The sequence below is a fragment of the Chrysemys picta genome, chromosome 15 (genome assembly GCF_011386835.1).
Source record: "Chrysemys picta bellii isolate R12L10 chromosome 15, ASM1138683v2, whole genome shotgun sequence".
Classification (NCBI taxonomy): Eukaryota; Metazoa; Chordata; order Testudines; family Emydidae; genus Chrysemys; species Chrysemys picta.
In genome coordinates, this window is record NC_088805.1 from 10,428,729 (window position 1) to 10,442,823 (window position 14,095).

At 48.0% G+C, this 14,095-nt stretch overlaps 1 protein-coding gene and 1 long non-coding RNA gene across 2 annotated transcripts in view; one reads left to right on the forward strand and one right to left on the reverse strand.

Moving 5' to 3' along the window:
* Positions 1-10,722, reverse strand: LOC135975734 (uncharacterized). Its single transcript, XR_010592741.1, has 4 exons — positions 10,408-10,722; positions 5,388-5,602; positions 5,215-5,309; positions 1-797 (listed from the first exon to the last, which is right to left on the reverse strand). It is a non-coding gene; the product is annotated as an uncharacterized LOC135975734 (long non-coding RNA).
* TMEM233 (transmembrane protein 233) overlaps positions 9,656-14,095 on the forward strand; it is a 25,722-nt gene continuing 21,282 nt past the window's right edge. The window contains exon 1 of the mRNA XM_005288709.4: positions 9,656-10,482. Coding sequence (XP_005288766.2) covers positions 10,300-10,482 — 183 coding nt within the window. The 5' untranslated portion in view covers positions 9,656-10,299. The remainder of the gene's footprint in view (positions 10,483-14,095) is intronic.

A 14,095-nucleotide genomic window follows, 5' to 3' on the forward strand; every position in this document is an offset into this window, starting at 1 on the left:
TGCCAACGGCACAATTTTAATACATACGTATGTTAAAGCGTGTCTGGTCCTGTGATAATGGGAGCTGTACAAGTATCCTTAGTATCTGGGTCTGGTATCTGCATTTAAGGCATTACAGAAAAGTTTAATTGAAGAAATGATCCAAAATTTTAATTTCTCTAGCAAACAAAAAAAATTGCCCAAAAATTTTCTCACATCAAATACAAGGCGAATGCCTCCAGGCACTGAACTCTTGGCAACACTGATGGGTTACCTAATGCTATTGTTAGCTGATTTTCCTAAAACAAAGCCTGTGAATAATCCATGGTAGAACAGGAATTAAGTAGCATGTAAATATTTTAACTCTAATCTTGTTATCTAGGCTTAATAATGAAATTGGATTACATGATTTGCAGTCTTCTAGGTCTGTCTTTTGTGGGTTTTTTTTCTCCAATGTTGGGAATGTCTCCAGTTGTCACAGAAAGAATCCCTAAGGACAAAGTCTAACTGAACATTGGAAGAGGTCTGAGAGAGTGTGCATCTTTCACGGACTTATAGAAGTCAACTCCAACTCCATCAGGACGTGAGTCTGACCGGACCGACTGATCACCTGTGCGAGACCTCCTCCATTCACAACCCTTCTTCTAGCCCAGGTGGAGATGGTTCCAGGGAAGGTCAGGGTATTCAGAAAGGTTTGTGTCTTTGTCTTTGATCTGTCCACAAAATAAAAATCTTTGTGACACCAGAAAAATGTTATTCCTGTGTCTCATTTATTTGTTCTTTTCCCTTCTTTCTAGTGTGGCAGGGCCAGCCTTGATCTGAAAAGAAAGCAGAAGGCAGGGAGCGATAGCTGTCAGGAGATGATGAAGAAATTACAGTTACTCAGAGACCATTAAGATGTCTCCATTTGTGATACTGTCAGGCTAATATTCCTTCTGCCATGTGCCCAGTCTCAAAAAACTTCTGTCCGTTCTCCTTTTTTCTGGATCCAGGCCTACTTTCCCTACTGAGGGCATAGCAAGCAATCTTACCTGCACTATAGTCAGGCATTGTGTCTCAAGAGGCACCATCGGTCCTTCCCCAGTTCACCTAGCCGGATCCATGAGCCAAGGCAGGGTGGGGAAGCATTGGCCCTGCCTCTTCCTTGGCCCTTTGGGGTGATTTATATCCCTGAATGCACTAGAAGAGCGCAGTCCCCATGCTCTGGGATTGATTGATTGCTATTAGATCTGGCCCCATGTGGGGTGAGAAAGGTAGGGCGGGGAAAGTGCCTTGCATCTTCTCCCTGCTCTCCTCATGTATCCACACTAGCCCTAGACACCATCGGATCCAGAGCAGACATACCATTACACCCAAATGGGCCAAATTCTGCGCGCACACACAGCTCCCCTTGAAATCACTGGGAGCTATACACAGGTCACTGAAGGCAGAATTTGTACCAATACGGGTCATAACATAATAAGTGGCAATAGAGACACCTGAGTTTCACAGTTAATTCTGTCCTCAGGCTGTGATTGGAACGCCCATTGAAATCAATGGGCATGTTGCACACGGACTGACCTGCCAGTTGCCCTAAGAAACACGGAAGGAGGGCATTTCTTAAAGGCTGAACCATGATATTCACTGCCTGTCTCAACCAGGTACAGCAGTTCAAATGTAGCCTGTGTTATCAGGATCACCAGGAAAATCGCTGCTTCTTCCAGAAGTGGCCAGATATCAAACACATTGTCTAAGTTCTTTTGCAGGAATTTAGTAAGATTGGTGAAATTGGCTGTACTTAACCATATGGTTACTCTGACCTAGGTTCTAGGATAGCATAGCTGGGTTTAGGAATACAATTGCTGGTGAGCTCTGCCATCCATGTGAGCAGTTCCTGAAATTCTTACAAATGTTTTCTCCAGACTTCCCATTCCAATAGGCGTTCAGACCAGGAGATTTCCCAGACTGTCAGGAGTAAACTGCCTGCATCTCCTGAATCGAAGGGATTAATTGTATTTCTCTCTCGCTCTTTCTCTCTGTCTGCCTTGGTAAGTGGAGACAATTTACTGGTATTTAAAAATTAATCAATTTCCTCCTAACAGGCTGCCCTGCTTGCTTTTTAAAGTGCCTTGTGGGGGGGGAAGGAACCCTGCTAAATTCAGAGACAGTTGCTGCTATTTGATAGAACTTTTGTTTCCCAAAACTCTCCAGTGATCTCGCTCATGATTACTAGTGGAGACATTGCCCCAGATAATTTGAAATTTCTTCAATATCTCCTTACAGCTGCCACACTCTGTCTGCCTTTTCAGCTCATTAATATCCTCTAACAAACTCCTGTGCTCCACAAGACTTGAATGCGCTTTAGAAGCAAAAGAGAGGCATCCAATCTCCTCTTTCAGGGCTATATTTCTGAAAACCCAGTCTCCAACTGTACCTGTTCACAACCCACCCCACTCCTCCGCCTGCCTCTGTGCACTTAATTTTGGTGTGTGCTTTCTCCAGTGAACATTCCAACCCCCCAGTAGACGTCCCACCCCAGGCAAAACTTATTTATTCTTTCCTCTTTCCGATGGGAATTTAAAAACCCAGGTACTTCCTGCTTTGCCTGGACATTAAAGATCCCATGAGGCTTGTACAAGAAAGGGGTTTGCCATAGTGTCCTCCTCAGCCGGAGTTTCCCCTGCTCCAGCTATGATGGAATGTAGTTTCTGCTACCCTCTCACATCAGAAATGTTTACGACGGGGAGGGGAAGTGACTTCAGGCCCGATCCTTCAGACCTGACAGCCAAAATTCCCAATGAAAGCTTTGCCTGAGTTAAGAGTGCAGGATCGGGCCCTTCAACACAGACAGCCCCAGGAAGTGTGCTCAGGGATTAAAGGCGGATCTTGGAAGGTGCCGATCCCTTTCAGAGACATGCTCAGTGCCCGCAACTCCCATTGAACTCAATAGTGAGCTGTGCTTTAAAAATCAATGGTGCAGTGTGACCCACTGTGCTTTCAGAGAGTGTTAGGCTACTACAGTACTATGGCTTCCATGTGGTTATGTTTAATTCTGAGGGCTTGGAGGGGAAGCTATGTCAATACGAATGAGACCATAAGCATTAAGTACCTAACTATTGACAACTGAAATACAGTTGTATTTTATTTTAATTCACGTTTAGCAGTTACGTTCTGACTGCGTGGCGCTATATCTGAAAAAGGAAAGTCTATCTAACTATTCCTGCAGTTCTACTTTATTTATTTATTTTCTTCTTCTCCCCTTTGGAATGAACTAACCAGATTGCATTCAGTTCAGAAGGTAAATGGTGTACTAATAATATTATCCAAAAAGCTATTGTTCTTCATTAGCAGTCCCTTGAGGCCAAATCAGTCATTTTGCAGCTACAGAAAGCCGGTGCTTGAATACTAATGGGAAAATTGGCACATAAATGAACTGGAGTAATTTTTACCATTTCCTAACGATCTGAAATCGTTTCTTCTGACATTTTGATAGATCAGCAGGTTTTCCTTCTACATGTGTTTTATTCCAGGATCCTAGGATAGAGCTCGAAAGATGCTTATTCTCTATATAGGTAAATATTGCATGTATATTACGTTGATATCCACATATATATCTTCCCATACACAGAAATGGTGAACTCCTGGCCCCATTCAAGTCAAGTGCAGAAGTCTTATCGACTTGAATGGGGCCAGGATGTCACACAAAGTATTTTGAACCTCATTTAAACGTACATGAATGACTTTTGGAAATGAGAAACCGAATGCAGCCTGGTTTTAGATCCTGTACCTCAAAATGGAACGGGGGGAGGGGGAGCAAGTGGTAATAGATTTCACCCACTACTCCCAACAATATAAAAGTGGCCATTCATTTTTTTTTTTTTATTTTTCTGAAATCCTAGCTGTATATTTATTATCCCGTAGAAGAGCAAGGTCCTTAATCCAAATCCTGGAGGAGGCCTGGAGAATTCTAGAACTCTCTTCTGCAACTCGGAGGTCAGTACTACATCACTTTCCCTTCCGCTGTGCTGGCCAAGATGTACAGCTGTGTCTCATCAAGCCAGTACTGCCCCGCTAAACACCCAGCAGGGGGCGCTCAAGAGCGGCATACTCACACATTCTCTTGGGAGACAAAGCATACTGAGGAAATTTCCCCACAATGCACAAGGCCTTGTTAAGGGCTTCAGTGGGGTGCAGGAAGTTGTGCGGGCTCTCTGCCCTGGCATACATATCCCACCCCTCAAGCATTAGATGAGCCAGGAAGGGCAGCTGATATTTTCTTTGAGTGCTGGTAGCAACCTGGGTCTTGCCACAGGAGATGAAAATATTTTAAGGATAATTCTGCTGTCCAGTCAAATGCTGGGGTGAGTGACCCAGAAAGGAAGTATTAAGGGGTTAAAACAGCACCAAGGGCCAATCCTGCAATCTTTATTCACCTCAGTAAGTCCTTACTTACCCAAGTAAGCCTACTGAAGTCAATACAACCAGTTCTATAAATCAGAGTTGCGTGGTCAGGCTTTTTTAGTTCAAATGCACCGTGAGTTAAGTGTCAAATATGCCCCTTTCATCCTTGCTGCACCTGCACCACCAGGCCATCACTTGGACTATGTTGTGCCAATATTGTAAAAAGGTCAATGAGATGACCTAGGTAATCATAGGCCTGTCCGGCTGACATTGATCCCGGGCAAGATAATGGAGCACCTGATATGGGACTTGATTAATAAAGAATTACAGGGGGTAATATAATAAATGCCAATCAATATGGGTTTATGGGAAATAGATCCTGTCAAACTAACTTGATCTATTTTTATAAGATTACAAGTTTAGTTGATAAAGGTTATAGTGTTGATGTAATATACTTAGGCTTTTGTAAGGCATTTGAGTTGGTACCGCATGACATTTTGATTAAAAAATATAGAGAGATAAAATTAACATGGCACACACTAAATGGATTAAAAACTGGCTAACTGACAGGTCTTGAAATGAATTGTAAACGGGGAATTATCAAACGGGTATGTTTCTAGTGGGGTCCCACTATTTAACATTTTTATCAATTACCTGGAAGAAAACATAAAATCATTGATAAAGTTTGCAGATGACACAAAAACTGATGGAGTGGTAAATAATAAAGAGGACAAGTCTCTGATACAAAGCAATATGGATCGCGTGGTAAGCTAGGTTCAAGCAAACAATATGCAGTTCAATATGGCTAAATGGAAGTGTATACATCTAGGAACAAAGAACGTAGGCTACACTTACACGATGGGGAACTTGATCCTGGGAAGCAGTGCCTCTGAAAAATATTTGGAGGGGCATGGAGGATAGTTAGCTGAACATGAGCTCCCAGTGCGACGCTGTGGACAAAAGGGCTAATGAAATTTTTGGATGCATAAACAGAGAAATATTAAGTAGGAGCAGAGAGGTTATTTTACCTCTGTATTTGGCACTGGGGAGATTGCTGCTGGAATCCTGTGTTCCATTCTTGATTCTACAATTGAAGAAGGCTGCTGATAAATTGGAGAGGGTTCAGAGAAGAGCCACAAGAATGATTAACGGATTGGAAAACCTGCATTGTAGTGATAGACTCAAGGAGCTCCATCTATTTATCTTGCCAAAGAGAAGGTTAACGGGTGACTTGATTTCAGACCTACATAGGGAATAAATATTTAATAATGGGTTCTAGCAGAGAAAGGTACGACACAATGCAATGTCTGGGAGTTGAAGCTCGACAAATTCAGACTGGAAATAAGGTGTACATTTTTAACAGTGAGAGTAATTAACCACTGGAACAATTTACCAGGGTCATGGTGGATTCTCCGTCACTGACAATTTTGAAATTGTTTGGTTGTTTTTCTAAAAGTTATGCTCTAGGAATTATTTTGGGGAAGTTCTATTGCCTGTGTTAGGAGGTCAGACTAGATGATCACAATGGTCCCGTCCGGCCTACGAATCTATAAATGCACTGACTGCAACAGGAATTTTAGGTGCACAAAGGAATGCTGGGGTAGGCCTTTCATACAACCCTTTTTCTAAATAGGCCATTATAGCAAACCTATCCTGTGGCGATAAAGTTTGCAGGGCTTCTCATCTCCAAATCAACCCAACTTGGAAAATTATTTCTTAGACTTTCTTTCCTCCGTTCACATGGGGGACACTGGAGGTTGAGCAGAGAGCTGGAAGTGAGGGTTGTTGGTTCTGTTCAAGATGCTCTGACACTGGCTCGCTGTAGGACCTTGTGATGGGGTATATGCCTCACACTGGCATATAAAAGGGTAACAGGAGCCTGAGGGCCTAATTAGCCCACCGGGTTACCCCTGGTGGGGGAGTGTCAGGCCCAAATTACTATAAGGCCCACCTGAGAAAAGGGGGGGGAGGCCTTCCACAAAGACAGGCTTGAGGCAAAGCAGGGGAAGACTCTGGAGTCAGGAGGCTGCCGGAGAGCCTTGAGGAAAGTGGCAGACTGAGAAGAAGCTGCCCCAGGAGACAGAAGGCCCAGGGTGGGAGTGGTAGAGTCTGCAGCCCTGTGAGAGACCCTGGCAAACAGGGAAAGGTAAGAGCAGCCCCTGGATGGCATGGTGGATTGCGTAGCCCATAGGACTAGCCTTCTTGCTGGTGTATTATACCCTTTCTTATGGATTTGTTGTTTGTTTTATTATAATGATGTATGGATTTGTACTAGAGTATTTTGGCAGTAACACAGGGAACCTACAGGCCACATCCTGTAAGATGAGCTAAAGTAAGTTAGCCTACTTATATTTGTGACCTTTGGCATAGATAAGTGGCCGACTGATTGCCCTCCATAAACTTAACAGGTACACCACAAAGAACATGGAAATCACCACCACCAAACTGGTTCAGGCTAGGAATAACACATGTGAGGATGAGCTAATTGTCATTAATACTTATGAACATGCCAGCCTATAAAATAAGTGTACCCTGATATTATGGGGGTGAGGACATTAAGTTTGGACATGGAGGGTGGGCACAAAGTGCTCAGGCTCTCTACGAGGAGCAAATCCCCATGTTTAGTTAGTTTTTTTAATCAGCTTTTTAATTAGTTTCTCTTGGGTCTTTCTATAGCTTTCTAGCTCCCTCACTGCTCCTAAATTCTTCATCTCCCACTTGAGCGTGGATGAACCTGGACCATCGGAATCTTTGGCATGCCAGAGGCGAGGTTGGTCCTTTGTCTCTCACCACCAAGTTAGCAAGGAAGGGTGTGAGTATGTTAATCTAGGAAGCTTTATAGTAAACAATACCACATGTACCTCTAACCATAGGCGCCAAATTTCTCCGGCGCCGATAGGTGCCCGCACCCCCCCTGCACTTTTCCCCGCCCTGACTCCACCCCTGGCCCCACTCCCATTCCAACCCCTTCCCCAAAGTCCCCGCCCTAACTCCGCCTCCTCCCTGCCCCTATTGGATCCCTTCCCCAAATCTCCGCCCGAGCCCCGCCTCTTCCCTCAGCACGCCGCGTTCCCCCTCCCTCCAGCGGCGCGCTCGTGGAGGAGGCAGAGGCAGAGGTCAGCTAGAGCTGGAGGGCAGGGCAGGACCACGGGGACCAATTTTTTTCTGTGGGTGCTCCACCCACGGAGTCGGCGCCTATGCCTCTAACAGTATTATTTCCTTTGTCATTCCGATTGGTTACTTTTTCTTGATTACTAGTCCATTTATCTCAATAACAGTCTTAGAGGCTGTATTTTTGCACTGAGCATGAGTGTCCTGGTCATACAAACCGAGGGTCCTTGCAAAACTCTGTGTAACCTGATGCTGGGACGAGAACCTTGTTATCTTCTGATCGGATTAATTGGCAAGCCTATTGTATAAACAATCATATTTATGCCCCTAAAATCAGGCAACAAGTGTAAGGAGCAATCCTTAATGCCTAACGCAGGGTCCCCCTCCCCCAGCAAGAGGAGTAACAAAATCCCCAGGATAAAAGAGGCAAAGACTGATGAAGGAAGATGAAGGCTGAGCATAAAGGCCATTAAATTTCAGGGGGTTCATCTGTTTGGATTTTTCTGTTACCCCCAAAGTGACTGAACTTGAAAGCTGACCTGGCTGGAGGGTAGGGCCACATAGGCTGTGGTCTGCTGTAGACCCAGAACAGTAGGGGGCATTACACTGGACGAACACCTGAACATTGCATCCTCGCAAGTGGAGGTGGTCTGCCCGTGAGCTGCCCCTGTTACAACCTGATTTTCAGAGGAAATAACACTTCCCTGCCTCGCCCGGCTGTTGTGAGGCAAAGCACCGTACAAGTCTGGCGCGCTCTGACCCTGTATACTCCTGATTACCCAGACAGCAGGCATGATGTAGATTCTCTTTGGGGTAAGCGAGAGTTCAGATAAGTGAGAGGGCAGGAGCCATTCAGCGGCAGGATGGCCTCCCCAGTGACGGCTCCTCACACTCCTGGCTGGGGGTCTCTGCTCCGCTCACTCACTCCTGTGACAATGTGGCTGCAGAGGGCTCCCTTCCATTCTCCTCCTCGTCACCCTCCTGGCTGGGGGTATCTGCTCTACTCTCCCAATCCCTTCCTTGTCCCCCAGCATGAGACACATGGGGGACGAAGGAGGGATTTGGAGAACGCAGCGGTTTGGCTAGTAGGGGGTGGATACGGTGCTGTAGCAGTACAGGCTCTATCAACACCACATTGCAGTGCTGGGGCCTGGCTTCGGAATGACGCGTGGATGAAATTTATCATGTCTCGTCTCATCAGCCTGAAAACCATTATGGCTTTATGGGCATGTTTGAAACAGACCTTTATTCATTAAAAATAAATGACCTTTCTGAAAGTTATAAAATATTCCACCCAAAAAGCGAAATAGTATGGCTCCCATGTGCAGAGGTGGCTACAGCAATCCGCAGGAAGAGTCGGTTTGCTGAGACCAACCAAAACGTTTGGGGCCTTCTACATTCAAGGGGTTTGTGTTGGCTCCTCTGAACCATTCAAAGGGGATAAAAGGAAATACTTAATCCACACAAGACGTTCGACTGTGGGACTCGGGGCCACCAGAAGGCAGAGAGGCAAAGATTCACAAAGGGATTGGACCTTTACGGGGATAACAAGAATATCCGAAATTGTTACAATTCATGGGGATAAAGTGGTGGTAGGGAAATTAAACCTTCAGGGTTTAAGACGCCAACTTCTGGGGCTTAGCGCTCAGCCCAAGCCTTAGGCTGGGTCTACACTACCCGCCTGAATCGGCGGGTAGAAATCGACCTCTCGGGGATTGATTTATCGCGTCCCATTGGGACGCGACAATCGATCCCCGAATCGACGCTCTTACTCCACCAGCGGAGGTGGGAGTAAGCGCCGTCGACGGGAAGCCGCAGAGGTCGATTTTGCCGCTGTCCTCACAGCGGGATAAGTCGCCTGCGATACGTCGAATTCAGCTACGCTATTCAGGTAGCTGAATTTGCGTATCTTAAATCGACACACACACACCCTGTAGTGTAGATGTAGCCTTAGTGTGTGGGGCAGATTCTCCCACCCCCAGGGCTCTTACACCTTTCTCTGAAGCAGCCGGTGCTGGCCAGGGCCAAGGGCCCTGGCTAGACAGACCCTGGCTCGGACCCAGGCCGGCCAGGCCTGGGTTGCTAACCAAGTGCCTGTTTCTTGCCGGCTTCTCGCCACGTGGGAGACAAGCCAGGTGCAAAGGGGCCGCTGGGCGCGGAGGGGTTTCCAGTTCCCGGCTTTGCCCGGCTGCTCCCCCCACGTGCCGGCGGCTGGCTACGTTTGATATTTTTGGCTTCCTCGAAGCTGCTGACACCGGCAGGGAAGGGAATGCGCCGCCTCAGACCGTGTTTCACGGGGGGAGTTTCAGTGACTTACATCTCTAGCGTTCAGCTTTTCGGGCACGGAAGCACCGGGCTAGGATCGTGGCTTTATCGCCACAGCCCCGGGCAGGGGGCCCCCGCCAAGGAGACGCACCAGCCCCGCGCGCCGCCCCCTTTTGCGCCCCCTGCCCCCCTTTCCCCACACGTTCGCCCCCTTCCGATGTTGTCCTGCCCGGCCCCTGGGCTTACTCCCCTTTGGCCCAGGGCGAGCGAGGGCGGGGGCGCGGCGGCGGCTCCCCCCGCGGGTCACAAGACGGAGCAGCCCCTGCCCCGTGCCCCGCTCCGCGGCGCGTAGCATGAGGCTCCGGCTGCGAACGCGCCGCGCCGCGTGTCTCTCGGGCGGACTTTCTTGGCTCCCTTCCCTGCAGCCGGGGGCGGGGGAGGAGAGATGCGGGGTGAGGTCACGGCTCCCCTGAGCCTGGCGCTGGGATTTCAGACCCTCCCGCGGAGCTCCCAGCCCAGAGAGCGGAGCCTTTTGCCGAGCTCTTCCCGCCCCGGCCGCTGCCCATGTCTGCACCCGCCGCCAACTCGGACCTCAAGCGGGCTTTGCGCGGCAGCCCCGAGACGAGCGTCCAGCATGAGCCCCCGCAGGCCGAGCCCATGCCCAAGAACTACCTGGTCCTCAGCATCTTCTCCTGCTTCTGCCCCGCGTACCCCATCAACATCGTGGCCTTCGTCTTCTCCATCATGGTGAGTGGCCGGGGAGAGCCCCTGCCCGGGCTGGCCGCCTCCTGGGAGGCAGCTGGCAAATGTCATTGTCCCTGGGGGCTGATCGACGCCCCCCAGCCCCCGGTGGTGTAACCCAGCCCTGGGCGGTCCCGCAGCCACTGCCCGCCACGGGCTCCGGAATGAGATCAGCAGCAGCCGGACTGGGTTTGCTCAGGTCCTCCCTGCGGAGCCCCCCCTTGTCCCTTTGCTCTACGAAGCCTTGTCCTAGCTCGGCCCATCTGGGCATCAGGGGGAGCATTGCTGGGCTGTGAGAGAGACTTCCCTTTCCCGGGCCCTGACCTGTCCCACTGCTGTGCTTGGAGTGGTGACTAGTTCAGTGTCCAGGCAACAACCCCCTTCGGATAGTATTCACCCCTCTGCAGTATGCACAGGAAGGGGGCTGGACTCCCCCCAGCATACCTATGCAAACTCTGCAGCGAGCGCCATAGCTGTAAAAGGCCAGCTCCAACTCTGGGGAGCTCACATTTGGCTCTAAATTTTGTTGCTCAAACCTCTCTCGGGTACAGAGGGAATTCCGAACACAGCCGCACGCCTTCTCCTGTCAATTCACCTGTACACTTGGCAAAGGATTTGGGTGGGTGGGTTTTTGTTTCTTTTTAATGTATTCTGCCCCCTTTCCCCCCAACACTGGAAAAACACAATAACGTTCTGGACAGAGTCAGCCTTTGATCTTAAACCTCCCCTCACACTTTACCTCTTTACAACTGCTGAGTAACTGAAGAGGGGTAAAGAGGAGAGCACACACCTGCATGCCTCTCTTTGACCTAGTGGATAAGCGACCTTCTTGCAGTATAGAATACAGTCTGTATACTCCTGATCTGTAGAACCAAAGGGTCAGAGCCGATCTTTCCTTTCCATTAAAGTATTCTTAAATACCCAGTCTGTGATCTTGACTGGCATCGCTATGAGGGGCATGCATGATAAAATACAGCAAAGGTTTCTTTCCCCGCCTCCCCCCATACTCCTCTCTAGCTCGCTTTCTTTCTGTTGTGTGAGCGAAGCCAGTCTTTGTCTCCTGCGCTGAGGAGCGTCCCCCTGTTGGTTGACAGTTCTGTTGTTTTGGAGGAACGGTACCTGTTGTGGAGGGCCTGGCTGGGAGAGGAAGAAGCAATCTCTCTGGTGGCTTGGGCCAATCCCATGGAGGACTTTGACTGTCAGGACAGAGACCTTGAACTGCACTCTAGATTCAGTGGGGAGCCAAGGAGACAGCGCGCAAAGCAATGTGTTCGTGGGCACCTGTGTTAATAAGCAGAAGGGCTCCTGTGTTTTGTGGTACTTGGCGCATTTGGGGGTATGTGGTTTCATTCCTAGATAGGAGTCACAACGTACAAGCTTGGGGCTTAAAATGCATCAATCTCCGCAGCCTGAACTATGTCTAATGGGACGGAGTGCATCTTCGGGCCAGTCACGGGGGGAAGTGGGTGATTTTTTTTTGCCACCATGTCTCTTTGAGCACCCAGTAGCAATAAAGAGGCCAAAAGGACTCCAGGGCTGCAGCTTGACTTGACAATTTGAGGGCAGATGCCCTTGATGGTGGGGGTTGTGCTAGAGAGTCAGGTTCTTCCAAGTGCTCCCCTTGTCCTATCAGCATCTTTGCAGTCCTGCCTGGGGTTAGTTTTTACTCAGCTGGTTTGTTTCCAGATACTAATATTAGCAAGGCCACGAGGAAGCTGGTTCATGACGCTGCTCACAGTGGATATAAAGGAGATTGGAGATTTGCAGTTCTGAATTCTGAAGCATTTTCTTCCTTTGGTTTTGTTGGCAATCCTACTAAGAATACAGGTCCTGATCAGTAAGGTACTTGAGCACGTTTACCTTGGAGCACTAGCCCCACTGGAGTCAATGGCACTGTGTGCTGGTTTTAATGTTAGGCATGTGTTTAAGTACCTTACTGAGACAAAACCATTAAGGAGATAATAGTGTCAGTGGCATAAATCAGTGACACGGCCTCATGTTCTCCTGCCAGATAAATGAAAGCTGAAACATTTATCAGACCTAAAACATGGAGGCAAAGATGATTCAAATAAAGTCTTCGATGTTCTGTTATCTTGGTCACAAAGTTTTATTCCAATTAACTTTGTCTGTTAAACCAAATAATTCAACATTGTTATCCATTTTACATCTTATTTCCTTGAGTATTTCTGAATGGACCTTTCCACCCATCCTAATTATTTTTCTCTCCTCCTTATTCCTTGCCTCCTTCATAGAACTCATTGCTACATGAGATCAGTGAGTCCAAGAGGAGGAGGATGTGGCACTATAATGCTGAAGGTGCTGTCTTTTGGATAAGCTGTAAAACTGAGGTCCTGGTCACTTGAGGTCATTAAAGATTGCTTGGTATTTTTTTGCAAGAGTAGAAGTGTTTACCCCAATGTCCGGGCCAAACTTACATTCTCCCCAACTGTATTCCTTGGCAATTCCAATTGTATATTGCATTCTTCTTTCCTTTAGTGCTTTAAGCTATCGTGTCGTGTTGCTGTGCAGTGTTAAACCATTGATGTGTTCCACCCCACATTCAGCTGTTTTATAATGCTGGATTAAGTGATTTCTATGTATCCCTTACCAGCCTCATAGGGGTGTTGGGTTTTTAATTAATTGGTGTGTGTGAGCTCCTTGGATGAAAGATTCCGCAGAAGTGAAAAGTAGAATTATAATTATTCTCCAGTATCTTCCTCAGCTTTCTACCTCGCTCTTCTCTTTACACCTGATCCTGAGCCCATTGATTTCGTCAAGCTTGGATCAGATTCTGTGCCTCCTCCTTTAGAAGATCACCTGGTCCAGGTGCCATGGCTAATTTTGTGCCTGGTTCTGCTCCCGCTGCAGTCAATGGTGAGCCGCCTATTGGCTTCAGCGGGACCAAGGTTGGGCCCTTTATGTTAACCCTCGTCGTCCATTGCTGGCAACTCCTCTTCAGCTCTTTTGTTTTAGTGGCCAGCGAGGCAACATGTGGTTTGATATTTGCAGTGGCATCTCAAGAGCTACTTCTCATCAACTTGTAAACTTTAAGGTCAGAAGGGACCATCATGATCCTCTAATCTGACCTCTTGCACATTGCAGGCCTCAGAACCTCACCCACCCATTCCTATAATAGCCCCCTAACTGCTGGCTGAGTTATTGGAGTCCTCAAGTCATGAATTAAAGACTTCAAGTTGCCGTGGCTCTCTGTGCGGGGTGGCTGTTATTGATTGGACAGGATGAATCCTTCAAACAGGGTAGGCAGCTGACCCACAGACTCCAGAACTCAAGGCATGAGGCTCATAATGGCAACGTATTGGACTCCAAGTCCAGCATTGCTGCAGCTGGCTGGCTCTTGTCTGCTTGTACGTTACTTTTCTTGAGCAGAGGCATTGCACGAGGTCCATAGAAGAAGTGGTGGGAGTGTGGAAGCAAAACGATGGAACTTGCTCTCTGAAGCGGGTCCTTCCCCTCTCCGTGTTTTTAAAGCACTGTTAGAGGCGTTTGTTCTGGTCAGCGGCGTGAGGCACGTGCGCTCGCATTTGCGTGTGACGTTATCCCCTTTAGAAGGTTTATTTGGGAACATCCAAAGGACATTTTGTTTAAAAAGTAGCCAATA